We start from the raw sequence: 17,873 nt of genomic DNA, 5'->3' as shown, positions 1-17,873 counted from the left end.
GCAGCATATCTTCAAACAGGCATATGTGAACTGGTGTAAGCACATACATTGTCAGTCATTGCTTCTCATGATGACTGCATCTTCTTCTGGTGGGAGTCCTGTTATTCTGCAACCTCACAGCATACTGGTGACCTGTTCAATCTTCTCTTCCGGTGTGGATGTGATTCAAATAACATTCTGCCTCTTCATCATAAGCAACCGCTCAATCACCTCTCTATCTCATCACACAAGTCGGGCATTAACTTGTGTGCAGGTGACTCCTGAGGTCATCTTCCTTACCTTACCGGTGTTCTGCAACACAAGGTGATATCCAAGATATCACATCATGTACTCCTTCATAGGAGTGTTGCACATACATCTCATCTACCGGTGGTCATCTCATACCGGTTGACATCAATGATAACACAATGCCAAAATGAAGGAATTCTCCTTTGGAAAGAAATTTGTTCCTTATCCCTGAGGAAGGAAATTCTTCATGCCTTAGCCAATTTTTTTGAGTTTTCAATCCTAAGCATGGAATTCACTTTTCATGGTGGAATTCATCACTTCCAAGCCTTGGAGGAATTTCAATTTTCCTAACTAGGCATAGGATTTTGACTTTGATGGATAAAATTCTTTCTTTCATGTTCTCCATGGATACCTCTGTTTGGCCTCTATATTCTTCCTTAGGCATTATTTGCACTTCAGAGAGGGAATTTTAAAGTTTTCAATGAATTCCAAGGCACTCTTACTTTGGCGCCCTTCCTTGATGCCTGGTGCAATTATTCATAGGGCATGGAATTTTGATGATTTCGTGAATCCTCCATGATGGTGTGAGTTTAGCGCTCTTCCTAGGCTCAGGGTGGAATTTTCCTTAAGGCAAGGATTTTTACTTTTTTGGTGCTTTCCAAGGACACCCTTGTTTGGCACCATTCACCTGGCATGGGCACAACTTCTTTAGGAGGGAGGAATTCACTATTTTCCATGAATTCCATGGCTCCTTCTATTTGGCGCCCTGTGTACTCCTTGGGCGCTATTTTGCATTGCAGGAGGAATTTTATCAAATTGTGAATCCTCCATGAGACCTTTAGTTTGGCGCCCTTCATAGGGCGGAATTTCATTGTGGAGGAGGAATTTTGTCAAATTGTGAATCCTCCATGACCCCTCCATTTTGGCGCCCAGCTGAGTGTTTGGGCGGAATTTCACTGTGGAGGAGGATTTTTGTCAGATTGTGAATCCTCCATGACCCTTCCATTTTGGCGCCCATTTGAGTGTTTGGGCGGAATTTCACTGTGGAGGAGGAATTTCATCAAATGCTGAATCCTCCATGACCCTTCCACTTTGGCACCTAGCTGAGTGTTTGGGCGGAATTTCATTGTGGAGGAGGAATTTATCTTTTCATGCTTCTTCCAGACTTGGATGGATTTTGAGCCTCTTCCGGATCAAGCCACCATATAAGAATTTGGGGTAATTTTCCAAACTTAGACAAATTTCCCGAGCTTTCCATTTCAGGAATGGGCTTCCAACACTCAACCATCTTCTGGCTTTCTCTGTCTGCTTTCTAACTTTCCGGAATTAGAAATAGTTGCAAATGTCTGATCTTTGTCACCTTGCCTGAATGGTCCTATCAGAACAAACCTTCCAAAAATAGAAACCTTTAAAGTGTCAACGTTAGACCCCTAGACAGGATACAGGAATGGCTTACTATAAATAGAAACTTACTAAAAAAAGAAATTACTAAAAATAGTAAGTTTGATTTTTTGGCAAAATGACGACATTCCGAGACTCAGTAGGTTTGTTTTCCAAAGCAACTACTTGAGAATGGGGTTGCAGAATCTAAAAAACACCTTTGGCATGTTCCTTAGGTATCTAATGAACCAAAACCACCCTTAAACCGGTTCCCAAACTCTCCTTAGGTGACTGTTCTCTCATTCCTCCTCAAGGCTAGGCTAAACACATGGTTTTGTTTAACCTAGGATATGGTGAAAACCACACAAAAACTCACTCCCAGATTCCATCCTTTTGGAATCACAATATACACACTCTCAACCTATATTTCCTAAAGGGCTGATGAGTTCCTCAATAGGATCTACAAGTTAGGGCCATTCTTTTGGTGAAACCCTATGAACCTAATTTCTGAGTGACAATTTTTTGAAAACCATCCACAACTTGCTCCATAATCCACCAATTTGAGTTAGACCACTTGTATTCAAACCTGTAGTCACACCACAATCAAACCAATTCAAAATTTCAGGCCAACCAATGCTCTGTCAGAACGTACAATATAGAAAACCAGTAAAAATGGGCAAAATAGTCCATTACATGACAATGATTAAGGAGACAGCTTTGTAAAAAAAATTTCTTATAAACTGTTTTCTTGGTTTCCTCTTTATTACCATGTGAAACTTGCATTCCTAATTTGGCTTCAGCTCCACCTAGCTGTGGTACAAGACAATTACAGGTGAGATGTTTATGCCCATCAATGCCATCATCAGGTCATGAACCAGATGTTATTAGAAGAGATACCATAGAGGCCTCAACATTAGTTTCTGAGGGACACTACATGCACTGGAGAGTTGTTCACAACAACTTTATGTAGACATGGTGTTAGATTGCTTGAATACCCTTTTGCTTGATTGAAAAGCTCGTAGTTTTTTTTTTTTTGGTTGAAGCAATGTTGCGAGGTCACAAACAATGACAAATTAACCTTTGCAAGTTATATAAAGTTATAAAAAAAATTGAATTATTTGTATTTTTTGGATTTTAAAACAAATTGAAAACTAAAACAACAATTTAGAAATAAGCATGTGCCTAGGAACTCATGAAACAACTCCTCTTATGGTGATATTAAACCCTCAACTGCATGCTCAATAGTGGACATAGTGGACCTAACATTGTCCAATAACTACTAGAATTTCCTCACAAAATAAATGACAGCACTGATCACAATATGTAACGGTAGAAGCACAAGACATTACTTGATCACAATATGCTGTTTGCTAATTACAGTAATACTTTAATATGATATTTCAGTAATTATCTCATAAAAAACACTCACATGGCAGAAATACTGGTCCGACTGATGCTGACAGAAGAATCGATTACTTATATGGTTGTGGCGAGCACTAAGAGGGTTGCTGTCCACAACTGTCAACTTAACTGCTCCCACTCGTACGATTCATTTTATCAGCGATCAACAATCTTCAAATGTGCAATATAATTCAGCAAGGAAGCTCACAAAGCTGCCCTTGAATTCATACAATCCCTTGAAATGCAATGAATGCTCTTCAGAATTCCTGCGACCTACAATATAGAGCTAATCACCTTCCTTAGGTGATGTATAACATGCAGTCAACACTGCAATAAGGTAATGGACTGATGTGGTTCCCTGAATAGAATCAAGTCAGCATAAAGCCCTTTTCCAATAGCTGTGCCTTATGAGATGGTTTGAATTCATCCTTATGCTGGTGCCAGAATCTGAAAATGTTAGAGTATCCACACAAATCTCTAATTTAACTCAACATTCAAATACTATGTGGAATTTGCCAATGTCCAAGATGAGGGTTTTCGTCCTCGCCTCTTGAGAAGAGAGAAAAGACGGTTTTTCGTCCCCCTAGATCACAAAAATACAGCCAAGGGTTTCCAACCTTGAATGCAAAATCGAACACAAGCTCCAAAAAAAAATGCCAAATGAAATGTTAATGAATTGAAGCTAGACACCTCATTGATATACCTTGCAAACTTGGGCCCTTGGATTGTTGGGATTAAGGTGTCTCAACCCGGATAAAAAATTGATTATTAATTTATTTTATTATTTGTTTCGTAAGTGTTAACTTACTATGTTGTCATATCACCATGTGAGATCCGTTTGTGAGTTGGCTACCTACATGTGTGGTGAGGAGCATGAAATTGTGCCACTTGTCACCTAGGCACTTATCTTAAGCAAAGGGGTTTGTAAAATTCCTAGGACGTGCACTTTGGTGACAAGTGTCCTAGTATGGTTAACATTGGCAAGTTGGAAATGTTGCTATGTTGGGACTAAAGAGTCAGGAGTAATGTTTGGCAGCTGGTATTTATTGTCGAGTTCATTTTAGCAAGTATCTATGTGCATGCGATATGACTTTGGCAGTTTCTATGTAGTAGGTGTAGTGCATATGGAAAGATGATCATTATGGGAGAGATAGGTGAGAGTGATTTGGAAAGTGTTATTTGCAATGTGTCATGGATATGCCAACTTTCTGTTTTGGACACCACTTGACTACCTAGGCGTGTGAGTTGGTTTTGGAAACCATGGGCGCCTACCTTTCGTATGTGAGCTCTATAAATATGTTGGTACCTTGGTTGCTTTGTAGAGACTGTTTTTTTTTGACACATTGTTACATTGCTGAAATTGCTCCAGAATACTCTGTTGTTGTATCTACTTCTGAAGAGCGTTGGCTCTGTACTTTGTATTGCAACTCTTTGTTGTTGTAATACAATTGAGCTCTCTGTTTTGGAGTGTGAGTTTTTTTTATCGTAAGGGTTTTCCCACATCAATCTAGTGTTATGGTTTTATTTGTTTAAATCTGAAATTTATGTGCATCTAATCTGAAATTGTTTTAAGGGTTTGTAAGATTTTTTTGCATTCACTTTCCTATTTGTAAATTATTCAACACTCAGCTTCCTTTGATTGATTTAAATTTCCCTTCAAGTATTTAGAAATAATTTATATATATATATATATTTTGGTTGGTAATTTATATTTTAATTTTATTTTAAATAAACTTTTTATTTTAATCTTGATATCTAAATTCATTTTTTTAATTATGATAATATTATCCAGCTGCCCTGAAAATTAGAAATTACCGGGCCCAACACATTCTAGCAGCAGCACATCGTAGCCAGTTGCTAGGAGACTATACAAAGTCTCATAGAAACTCAGAAGCTCCAAAACACTGGATAACTATGGGTCAGTTACATATCATTAAGGAAAATTATTTATTTGGTTGTTTCACCTTTTAAGCATTCTTGGATCTAGAGATTGTATACATGTATTTTAGTTGATGATTTTTAAATCTTAATAAAAAATGCGCATTTTGTCTCTAAATGCATCCTAGTAAGGTAGTGAAACATGTGCTTTGCATGATTGATTCGAGATGATTTTATACTGTACCAAAAACGTCAGATGGATCAACCAAACAAGACTTGCCAAGGTAGAATTCTAAGTCATTTGAGTTCAAAACCATTATAGCATATCCTTATCCACACTACTAAGTTGTGTCAGGTGTGTTGTAATGGCCATTTAGTTTGTAATCATGACTTAAGTTATAGATCCACTTAATCAAGTAATTTACTCACAGTAAACGAAGACATTAATAACGACCAGTGCAGAGTCCTTGCAGCATACCTGCATTTAAATGCATAACATAGCCATTAAATCATGAAAAGCTCATACAACTGAACTGTTGCTCGAATCTGTTCAACAATATAATTTCAAAGCTTAATTTAGTTGTAAATTATGGAAAAAAACATGGAGAAGTATGTTTTTATAGACAGGCAAATTCACTGGCTACAAAATCTTATAATATTCAAGATATTTTTTAATATCATAGACTTTAAGATAGCCAATGATTATAAACTTAGTCATGTCCTAGAGGTGCACCAAAAACAATTGCTCCAAATGCATTCACTAAAGCGCCTGCATAATTATAAGGTTAGCATCTGAAGAAACTCATTCTTTCAGTTTTAGGATTTCACGTTTTCTTTATCTTAATAAAAGGGTGACTCAAAACTACAACAAAAAATAAGTTAAATGTAGAAAAAAACTCTGCAGATCATCAAAAACGCTTACACAGTCAATTTTAACAGTCAATCAATGTGCGTTCTCCATGGCATACTAGAATAAGAGCACATATTTGTTCATAATTCAAGACCATCCCGTCTTAAGAGTGTAGAATCAAAACCGGTCTGGCCTCATAATGGATTGGTGAGCTACTGTACATTTAAATCTTGAAACTTTGCAAAGTAATAACAAGCAAAAACAACTAAGAATTTAATGCCAAAGGTAGAGCAGCTGATGGTGTAATGCAGATTTGAAATATATTTCCTTAACATTCCACCCAGTCTAAAAACCACTTTAGTCATCTAACTGTCGTGTATAAACCAAATATATCACTCAAACCTACATTTCCTAGGAATAAAAATAACACCTAGCAAACAGGACACATCCAAATTCCCTTCATAGACTAAATTATCATAGCCTTGTTATTCTAAGCTAAAAGGGACCATTTAGGTCAGTAAACATTGTGCTCATCTCCTGGTATGCTTACAAGGCCTCGCCCATTTGCCCACCATACCTGACATACAGCCCCATATAAGCAGAATTCCATAATATAGCACCCAACCCAAAAAAATGAATTTCCTAGCTCAGCACATTATATTTAATTAAACCAAAAAATAAAAATTACCGAACAAACTTGTGGGTTAGCTCGGATTCGGCTATAAGCGAGAATCAGGGGAGGGCCTTCCACTGCCTGGCAAGAAAAATAAAATATTTATTGTAAGAAAATAAGGTATTGGGTCTGCAATTTCATTCTTTATAGAGGCTACTCCAATTTGGTTTCGTGTAGTCACGACTCTAAGATGAGAAATAAAAATGAAATGTCAATTAACAAACCCATAAGAAGCCAATAGTTTTGACGAGGTGCTTGGCAATATTCAATCCAAGCGTATTTTGAGAAATGAATAAAGCCTAAACCAAGGCAACCCCGCATAATATATGTACTGTCATAACGTCATTTCTCTTGCTGCTGCGAGGGGTATTTTTTATTGCCATTGCAGCTCTCAGAAGCTTGTTTGTTCTTCTTCAATCTCTTCAACGAAGCTCGCATCCGGCCAGCTTAACCGGCTTATGCTTACTATAAGCATGGACTGCTTAGGTGGCCAAGCCCACTCTTAACCCTTAACTCGACCAGGGCAGCGTTCCCGTTTGGGATTTGCCGTTTTACAGTTTCCATTCCCGAGAGTATCAATCACCCGCATTTCCGCTTAAAAGTCCCGCGCATCCCGTTCACACATCAAACAATTTTAATCCCGAGCCTCGCACATTAAACATTTTTCCAGCGTACACCCTGTTTACAGGGTAAACACGTTTGATCACGACTCAAGCTCCAATCGTTGTCCGCTGTGAAGTGAGGGGTGATAGGAGAGGAGAGGAGAGGTTACCCGTGACAGGTAATTGTTTGCTGAAGGATATGAAACCACATTTTGTTTAGGCACTTTGTTCTTTATAAGCTGTTGTCTGTTTCTGGAATTTCTTTTAATGTTTACTTAAATAAAATGCTCTCATTCACGTCTTCCTGGATTTCACTACTTACAATCTTTTAGCGAAATAATATATTTAACAGCATACGTTTCTATCAAATTTCAAACTCAAAACACATTGAATTAAGAGGCTTTTGAGTTAAGTCAAACTTAAATTGAGCAAACCGTTTCTCAAATGCCAAGCATAAACTTGAATGTTTCTAAAACCATATTGTGCAACCAGGGTATTCCATGAGAACCCACATTTCTTTGAGGCATTATTTCAGAGAGTTCATGATGCTATGGTGGTGCGGGTTTTAAAACTGGTTGATAAATAGGTCTAAAATAATTCATCATGCCATAGCATAAACAAGGCACGTGAACTTTTTAAAATTGTATCAAGGAATAATAACTAGGCAAGACATGATCGAGCAGAGCCACTCTCTGCTGATCTGTGATGGAATTCAAAGCCCCTGTTTTGAGCCCCCAAAATGCATTGTCTATTATGGGAGCAGAAATTGTCAGTCCAGTGAATTGTTAAGTTGATTCTTAGATGCTTGACAGCAGGTTCATGAATGTTGTGAACTGTCCCCATTTGTCTAAAACACTAGTTGGTCACATTTGTAGCTATGTTTGGAATGCCCACAAAGTAGAATGTGAGTACAATGCAAATTAATATTCTCATCTTCATTCTGATGGCCCGTTCTGATCAATAGAGCCACTGCAATTCAAACTGATTTTTAACTTTGAATTGCTTGTGATGGGTTCAAGGAAGATGGGCTGTATATACGAAGATTATGAATTAAAAATAGTTATGAGGGTGGTTACAAAGAGTTTGTCAATGAGCTGGATTATATAGGCAAGACATGATAGAGCAGCAGAGCCACTCTCTGCTGATTTGTGATGGAATTCAAAGCCTCTATTTTGAGTAGCCAAAAGGCATTGTCTATTATGGGAGCAAAAATTGTCAGTCCAGTGAAATTGTTAAGTTGATTCTACAGTTGATTTCCCACTTAGGTGCTTGACAACAGGTTCATGAATGTTGTGAACTGTCCCCACTTGTCTAAAACACCAGTTAGTCACATTTGTAGCTAGGATTGGAATGCCCACAAAGTAGAATGTGAGTACAATGCAAATTATTATTCTCATCTTCATTCTAATGGCCCGTTCTGATCAATGGAGTCATTGCAGTTCAAACTGAATTTTAACTCTCAATTGCTTGGGATGGGTTCAAGGAAGATGGGTTGTATATATGAAGATTATGAATTAAAAATAGTTATGAGGGTGGTGGGAGAGAGCTTGTCAATGAGCTGGATTATATAGGCAAGACATGATAGAGCAGCAGATAGCCACTCTCTACTGATCTATGATGGAATTCAAAGCCTCTATTTTGAGCCCCCAAATGTTCATTATAAACGAACAAAGAAAACAAAGTACAATGAAACTAAAACAGAAATAAACAATACACAAGACAAAGAATTATGTGGTTCACCATAACTGGCTACATCCACGAGAAAGCAGGGAAAACTCTTCATTAACCAATATACAATACATGCATTGTACACGTTTATTCATGCCTTCATATGCAACTATGTAACGAAGAGTTGAGAAGGCGAATGGTCATGTGACTGTTGGTCTTCACATTCCCAACAATCTTCATCTGAAGGCCAACCGGTACAGCCATACAAAACGAAATCCCCTGCATTTCCAGTTCTGAACTTATAACACAACTAGGCTCATCGAAGATTTTAACTTTGCCAGACTTTGTTCACGAACACTGCATATGAACCTTCTCCAAATCAAATCAGAGTCAAAGAAATCTTCTCCTACTACTTCCTCACACACAAATTCACCCCTAATCCACAATCAGAAGCACCACTTCCAGCAAGTTAAAAATACACTCCTCCATCTATAGAAGAATCCGTATATGCATACTCAACATGGTCACCTGCTCCTGTGCTCCTGTTCTCTGCAACCTTGAACAGAGCATTTAAAAGCTCGTGGCTATCACAACCAATAATTAGAAACTCATCTTCCTTCATCCAGTTGAACTCAAGTTCTGCACTCAAAAAGCCCTTTGCACCAACACTGTTCGCTATCATGTGCCAGTCACTAAGAGCTCTAAGACCATGAACTCGTTCATACCCATCACTCTGAAAATGTGCTTCAAGAGCTTTCCAAAACACATCAAAATATGCATCAACGTCGAAGCACCTCTCCACCTCCTCACCTGCTAGAAGCTTGTTTCTCTCCAACTCACATTCTCATTCTCTATGAATTTCTTTTTCACTTAAAACACCACTGTCGCCTGCACACAGGTTGCTTGATTCATACGAAAGAAGCCTATTTTGCGCATATACGTCTTTGCCTATCCCATCGATAGCAGGACATGCATCGTGCATAAAAGACCTGTGTCTCGAACCCGAGACATCCGACCCACCATGATGTCCCTCTGCCTCCACCGATAGGCCCAATCTGAGCTTGGTATCCTTCGTTTTAGGTCCCAATTTGACCAAATCCCCATACTCGCCATAGTTCACCATTTCTTCTTCGTTATCGTAATTCACACCGTAGTCCATTGTCCATGAGCCATCGCCCCAAAATTCCAACTTTGTGCTCAAGGGCCTGTGCGAACGTTGCCCCTTCATGCCTCTTACTATACAACCTACCTCTGCATATGCCTGCCTTCTCACATGCTCAACATGATATTTGCCTCTCTGTGAATCCCCCATTAACCAAACAAGAGTTCTAGGATCTTGAAACAAACTTAATTTTTTCGAGTCATAACTATATGGACCCTGTCTATTGCACAGTCTATCATTTCACATTCTTTGAAGGTCTAACGAAATTGAATAGTCAAATTCCAAACAAGACAAAATTCTAGAGGAGCCTCTAGTTACTTCTGTTGGGGTATATTCTTCATCTCTATTTACCAAGTGACTAAATTGTATTCCTCACATAGAATCTTCAGAAGCACTAGTATGTAACCTCCCGAAACCCTCACTACCGCCAACAAACATTCTATGATAACTTCTAACATGTCCTTCCTTCAAACCGAGCAAACACATAACATCCTCGTCACTAATCTGGAAGAGTCTTCCATTGCCCATCACGACCTCCATGTCGTTTTGACTTCCTTCGTCTTTGCCAAAGACATGCAATCTGCAAAGCGCTCTAAAGCCTCAATTACTCCCAGGCTATGTTGCCCTACTACCTCACTCCAATTTGCATCCTCCTCATTTGGGGAGACAAATTCCACAACAGATTCAACTTGAGTTTTTATGGTCTATTTGGCAGTTCCATAGTCGGCAGTCTCTGATGGCACACACTCTTCCTCCCACAATCTTCTGAGTTCCTCCTCTATTTCACACTTCTCTTTAACAACAATTTCTTTTTCAAAATCTTTCTGCAAAGAAATTCCAAACTCTACATACCATCGTTAATCCCAACTGAAGCATCATGGTGTTCAACCTTCACCAAACGAATGACATCAATTTCCGGCCATTAACCAATACATGCCATAGCTGCCTCGAGAGAGGAGTAAGAAAGAATCCTGACATCCTCCTTTTCTTTAGCTGAATTTTCCTCTTCCTTCCAGCCATCCCATCAGTGTACACGATGCTTGAAGCACAAAGAAACATGGAACGTAAAACCACCATACATCTTCCAAATTTTATCTCCTTCTTCTTCTTCCACCTTAGCTCAAGTCAATCAAGGCTTTGATACCAATTGTTAATTATAAACAAGCAAAGAAAACAAAATACAACGAAACTAAAACAAAAATAAACAACACACAACACAAAGAATTACATGGTTCACCATAATTGGCTACATCTACGAGAAAGCAGGGAAATATCTTCATTAACCAATATACAATACATGCACTATACATGTCTATTTATGCCTTCATATGCAACTATGTAACGAAGAGTTGAGAAGGCGAATGGTCATGTGATTGTTTGTCTTCACATTCCCAACACCAAAAGGCATTGTCTATTATGGGAGCAAAAAATGTTAGTCCAATGAATTGTTAAGTTGATTCTACAGTTGATTTCCCACTTAGGTGCTTGACAACAGGTTCATGAATCTTGTGAACTGTCCCCATTTGTCTAAAACACCAGTTAGTCACATTTGTAGCTATGATTGGAATGCCCACAAAGTAGAATGTGAGTACAATGCAAATTAATATTCTCATCTTCATTCTAATGGCCCATTTTGATCAATGGAGCCACTACAATTCAAACTGAATTTTAGCTCTGAATTGCTTGTAATGGGTTCAAGGAAGATGGATTGTATATACAAAGATTATGAATTAAAAATAATTATGAGGGTGGTGGCGGAGAGCTTGTTAATGAGTTGGATGCTTGCATAGGAGGGCAAGCATGGAGCGAATACAATATCCTTGCCTATGAGTAATAGTGAAAAACATTTAAAACTGGTCGACAATTTATAATGTTGTTTGTTTGTGTCAACATATTTAGAAATTGATAATTTTGTCATCTATGTTCTTAGATCCCTGCAAAATTACAATTTTCTACACTTGTTTCCAAGTTGCACCTAATGTATATAAGTAATTTTAATACAAAATTTATTTATACTAGTTCTATGTCTTGTAATTGAGATTTGACTTCGGCAAATTCTTAGTCTAAAATTGCTTATACAAGTTTGATCTCAGTATAATATTTGTTTTTGAAGAATCAATGTTACATTATATATTTGAAACTGCAGATAAGAATATATGTATCTAAGTATAAAATTTGTTTATAAAAGTTCATGTTTAGCAGTCCATGTTACTTCATACATTCAAGATGATGGTATTTGAATTTAGAATCAATAGGGATCAGCATATAACATCCAAGATTTGTCTATATTAGAATCATCTTGTTCTCTCAAACAATAATATTTGATTTTCAATTCATCATTGAAAAGTATAATCAATATGTTGGACACAATGGATCACTGAGAAGGGGGTAAATCAGTGATTTAAACAAATTTTACTTAATCAGAGCTATACCGGTTCAATATGAAATACACAAAATGCAGACCGGTTACCAAAGCAATGCAAAAAAGGTGTGTAGGAGAAATAACTAAAAGATTAATACACCGCACACATGAAGATGCAACACATAACACTAGATGTATGCGGAAAACCCAATGTGGGAAAAACCTCGGTGAGAATAGATGTTGGAGATGATCTACTCCAATTCAGCCTCACAATGAAAAAATTTGATTACAAATTTTAGGGCACCAACCCAAGGAGCACCAACCCCTGATTTATGAGTACCAACTCAAAGGAGCACCAACCCCTACACAATTTATAGGCTACAACCTAAAGGAGCTACAACCCCTGCACTAAGCACCTACTTAGTGAAAACAATATGAAAACTCAGACACACAAATGAGATCCCTACTGCAAATGTAGTTTTGCAACACTTCAAAGCTTTGCACTACCAGTTTCTATCTTACCGGTTTGTATTAACTCAACACACACTGCAACTTGGCCTTTCTGCTGGTTCTAACTCCGATAAATCTTCTCTCCCTCTGTTATGTTGAATTCAACTCACACTTGGTCACTCTCTATCAGGTACTGCTTCTTTCGGTTTGTCACCTCTGCATTCTATGCTCACTATGTTGGTTTGTTCCTTACACTGGTTTACCATGCTTCTCCTTACCGGTACGATCTTCACTCACAAACACTTCAAGTGTTCTTCTCTTTGGCTCTCAGGCAACAATTTCACTCTCTCCTTTAGCCTTCAACAACAACCCTATCTATCTTAGGTCGTCATATTTAAACTGAAGCTTTCCCGCCAAGAATCAATTCAAACAGAGGGCGACTAGGGTTTCTTCTTCGAACCATACCATATCCAATCAAATCTCCTCCAATCATGTCTCAGAGATGATTGCATGTACATCACTGTCAACATCATGCCTTACAGTGCACACCTTCCATCTTTAGTAATCTGCATTCAATATGTCAGCTCATCTTTTGTTCAATCGCCATAAATGGTTTGATGATTTGCTTCACTTGCTTTGATCTATATCCTAACATCCTGCAACAAATCAATCAAGCTCCGCCAATCTCATGGCTTCTGATACACGTTTGCTAAGTTTAGCAAACACGACCCGGTTTGTCGACCTGCATTTGTCAAATGCCATAAATGTCTCAGCTGTTTTCTTTGATAAGCGAGTACAAAGATCAGATCGTTCTTCCTTGATCAACTCACCCAGCTGCTCCTCCAATTTGCTTCGAGCCACAAATACCTGCAATCAATCCATGATTTTTCCAATCACATTAAATGTCGACCTGTCACACCTACCATGCCTTATTGATGCACACACCAACCTTTGCCTTTTTGCCAACTGGCATCCACCTATCAAACACGTTGACAATCGACCCACCAACATTGAGTCAGTTCATGCTCATTCAACAAATCCTCATACCGACACAAACCCTTACCAGTAAAACCTTCTCCTGCTGCTATCCGGTAGCATACACTACACCGGTAGCTCAACTTCACCTCTAGGGATTTGTGATCTCTTTGACACTCTGCCTCTTCATCACAGACATTAACACAAACAAACAACCAGTCTACATACCGGTTACAACTTTTCATGCCAACACACAACTTCATATCACCTCTTACCTGTGATGTTACTGACAATCTCAATACATGCTTGTCTTCCACGCCTTCATACCGGTTTTGTCTTCCACCATACCAGTTGACAAGCCTTTATGTTAATCTTCCTTATGTTGGTTCAATCTTCTTTATACCGGGTTGACATACCCTACAAGTAGCCTGCAATACTGGTTGACATCAATGACAACTCAATGCCAACAATCTCCCTCTTTGGCATTGATGTCAACATTATCTGTTCTGGTTTCTCTTCCCCTTTGACAACAATGGCAAAGGGAACCTTAGTCTAACACCAATAATCTTTCCCTTGTCTACATCTAGTTAGGACACATTCTCCCCCTGTGTCCATGCTTCATGATTCAAGAATCATAAGATAGTAACAATTGTTGACTCCCCCTGAACCATACATCCTCCTACACATTTAAGTGTTGTCGGATGGTGGGACAACTCCCATATTGTGTCTCAAGTACTCAAATGGACCAAAAGGAAGTGGCTTGATAAATATGTCAGCAATCTGCTCACCAGTTGGAACATAGTCTACTATGAGCTCCTTGTCTGCTACCTTCTCCCTCAAGAAGTGATACTTGATTGCAATGTGTTTTGTTCTTGAGTGCATTACTGGATTCCTGAAGATGTTGGTTGCACTTGAGTTATCACACCGGATTGGAATACGATCCGGTATCTCCACCTGTATTTCCTTCAATGTTTGCTTCATCCATAGAACTTGTGAACAACATGTAGCAACAACTATATATTCAGCCTCAGTAGTGGATAATGACACTAAGTCTTGCTTCTTGTAGTGTCATGATACTAACTGGTCTCCTAAGTAGAAAGCACCACCACTTGTGCTCTTCCATTCATCAATACATCCTACCCAATCTGCATCAGTATAAGCCTACAGATAGAAGTCTCCTTTCTTTGAATACCATAGGCCATAACTGATAGTTCCTTGCAGATAGCTAAAGATTCTCTTGATTGCATTTTAAGTGAGACTGCTTAGGAGTAGTTTGGAATCTTGCAACCATGCAAACAACTTGTACAATATCTGGTCTAGATGTTGTTAGATATAATAGACTACCAATCATAGACATATATAGTGTTTGCTCAACTTCCGGTGACTGATCTAGTTTGCTCAACTTACAACTGGTGACCATAGGAGTACTTACTGGTTTGTTGTCCTCCATTTGAAACTTCTTCAACATATCTTTAACATACTTGGTTTGAGAGATGAAAATTCCTTTCTCCTGCTGTGACATTTGCAAACCAAGAAAATAGGACAACTCACCTAGCATGGACATCTCAAATTTTGTCTTCATCTGATCTGCAAACTCTTTGCACATAATGTCCTTGTCTCCACCAAATATAATATCATCCACATACACAACAACTATGATCATATAGTCTCCATTTACCTTGATGTACAGGTTGTTGTCTGCATTCCCTTTCTGGAATCCTTGTTCCTTCAAATACTTGTCTAATCGGGAATACCGTGCTTTGGGGGCCTGCTTCAAACCATACAGGGCTTTCTTCAACCGACATACAAAACTCTCATCATCATGTAATAGATATCCTTTCGGTTGCTCCATATACACTTCTTCTTCAAGATTACCATTCGAAAATGTAGATTTAACATCCATTTGGTAAACTTTGTATCCTTTATAAGCAGAGAAAGCTAAAAACATTCTTATTACCTCTAACCTAGCAACTGGTGCAAAGGTTTCTTCAAAGTCAATACCTTCCACTTGAGCATACCCTTTGTAAACTAACCTTGCTATATGTCGGATTATCTTTCCTTATTCCGGATTATCTTGCCTTCTTCATTCATCTTGTTCTGGTAGACCCACTTGGTACCTATGACATTCTTGTCTGCCGGTCTAATAACAAGTTCCCATGTTTGATTCTTCTCAAATTGTTTCAACTATTCATCCATGGCATCTACCCATTTCTCACTTTTGCTAGCTTCATCAAAAGTTTTGGGTTCAAGTTCTGTCATGAGGCATAAATTTACCTGCTCATCATTCCGGGCTAGTCTCCTTATGGTATGCACACCTTCATTTTTATCTCCTATGATCCATTCTTCCGGATGATTCTTCTGCACATACTGGTTGGAGTTCATGCTTGGTGCTTCTTCTACTGATCTAATGTCAGATTGATCTTCATGCTCATCATCTGAAACATCAATATAGGATGTCAGTGTAGATTCTTTCTTATGTAGGTCTTTATCTATTCTCACATTTATACTATCAATCATTTTTCTCAATTTCGTGTTGTAGCATTTGTAGGCTTTGCTCTTGGTTGAGTAACCCAAGAAGATTCCTTCATCACTTTTGGAATCAAAACTTCCTAATCCATCAACATCTCTCTTGATGAAACACTTACTTCCAAACACTCTAAAATGCTTGAGTGATGGTTTCCAGTCGTACCATAACTCATAAGGAGTCATTCTACTGTTCACTCTTGGGTAAGTGCACAAAGATGGTGGTCAAAAAGGGGGGTATAAGTGGACACTTTTTTTTCTTTTTCTGAAATCAGGTGAACCTGAACTTGGAGACAAAATTTGAAAGTCATCCACTCAAGATATGAAGATAATCAAAGAACAAATATTGTAGTATTGTGAATCTAGTTTCCAAACTACTAAACTTTTTCAAAATTGGATAAGATTAAGGGGATCAAATCCTTCGTGCACGAAAAATAGACCTTGATTTTTTCTGAAAAAACATAACATAGTGTCTGACGCGCACATAAAAAAGTCATAATTAGATTTAGTATTTTGACAAATCCTTTGGCAAAAAGATAGTTAAGAGTGAGCACTAGAAGATGTGTATTTTTTTGTTGAGTATTTTTTTTTATGATTTTTCTAATCGAGCACATCCTAAAAATTAGGTACTTGTTCGTGCACGAAGCGTAAGTTGCACTAAATAAATCGAAAATACAATTTTTTAAATTTTTTTTGTAAAGAATCAAGTGCACTACAATAATATATAAAGTTTTTTAAATTTGGATAAGTATATCAAAAGTTATTAAAAAAATGGTGCACCTATGTCTGTGAGAACTATGGAGACACTGGTAGAAGAAATTCAATAATAATATGTTACTGTTGTTCAAGTTTTTAAAAAAATATATGGTTGTAAAGCTTAGAAGATGGGTGAAAATATGGTGGCAATTTTAGAAAGACCCACTTGATGAAGTGTAAACCTGATGATGACAAAGTCGATAAAATAAAACACGTCAAAAATGAGGGAAATGGAGGGAAATCAAACTTCCAAACTATGACTTTGTCATCTAGGCCTACTTCCAAGTCTAAACAGTCAATAACGCGTACGAGGTACTTATGGTATAAAAAGCGCATATGGGGTACTTATGGTGTAAGAAGCGTGTACGCGCTATGTTTACTATAAACAACGCGTATGCGCTATGTTTACTATAAATAGCGTGTACACGCTAAGTTTGTTTAAATTTTGGGTGTGTGTATAATATGATATTGTATATACACATGATATATATACACACACACACACACACACATAAGTGTATTGTCTCCCCCTCTCAAGCACATACAAGGTTCTCTCTCTCTCTCTCTCTCCCCCGCCTTCTCCCTTCCTCCACACCCCATCCCTCTCTCTCTCTCCCTCTCTCCCCTTCTCCCTTCCTCTATACCCCATCCCTCTCTCTCTCTTCTTCTCTCTCTCCCTCCCTCCATACCCCACTGCAACTATCTGCACTTCTATATAAGTAAGTGAATTTATTTCTTGTCTGCAATTTCCTCTTTGATTTTTATCATGTATGCTCTCCTAAGAAAATCGACTGATGGATTTGTGTGTGTGTATTGAATAGGAGGAAGAAGGGTCTGAAATTGAACCACAAATGCATTACCGTGACAAACAAGAAAACCTGCAACAATATTCTTCTCGAATGTGTTTTTAATGAGCATAGAAGATGTGGAAAATATTGTCAATAAAGCAAAATGATGAGTCAGAG

At 38.1% G+C, this 17,873-nt stretch overlaps 1 protein-coding gene across 1 annotated transcript in view; it reads right to left on the bottom strand.

Annotated features, from left to right (window-relative positions):
- Positions 1 to 13,320: 13,320 nt before the first annotated feature.
- LOC131047671 (cytokinin dehydrogenase 7-like) overlaps positions 13,321 to 17,873 on the bottom strand; it is a 79,683-nt gene continuing 75,130 nt past the window's right edge. The window contains exons 5-6 of the mRNA XM_059219368.1: positions 15,904 to 16,064; positions 13,321 to 13,521 (exon numbers count right to left, since the gene is read on the bottom strand). Coding sequence (XP_059075351.1) covers positions 13,321 to 13,521; positions 15,904 to 16,064 — 362 coding nt within the window. The remainder of the gene's footprint in view (positions 13,522 to 15,903; positions 16,065 to 17,873) is intronic.

This window comes from Cryptomeria japonica, chromosome 4, assembly GCF_030272615.1.
Source record: "Cryptomeria japonica chromosome 4, Sugi_1.0, whole genome shotgun sequence".
NCBI classification, from domain to species: Eukaryota; Viridiplantae; Streptophyta; class Pinopsida; order Cupressales; family Cupressaceae; genus Cryptomeria; species Cryptomeria japonica.
This window is presented reverse-complemented; position numbering and strand designations above follow the sequence as displayed.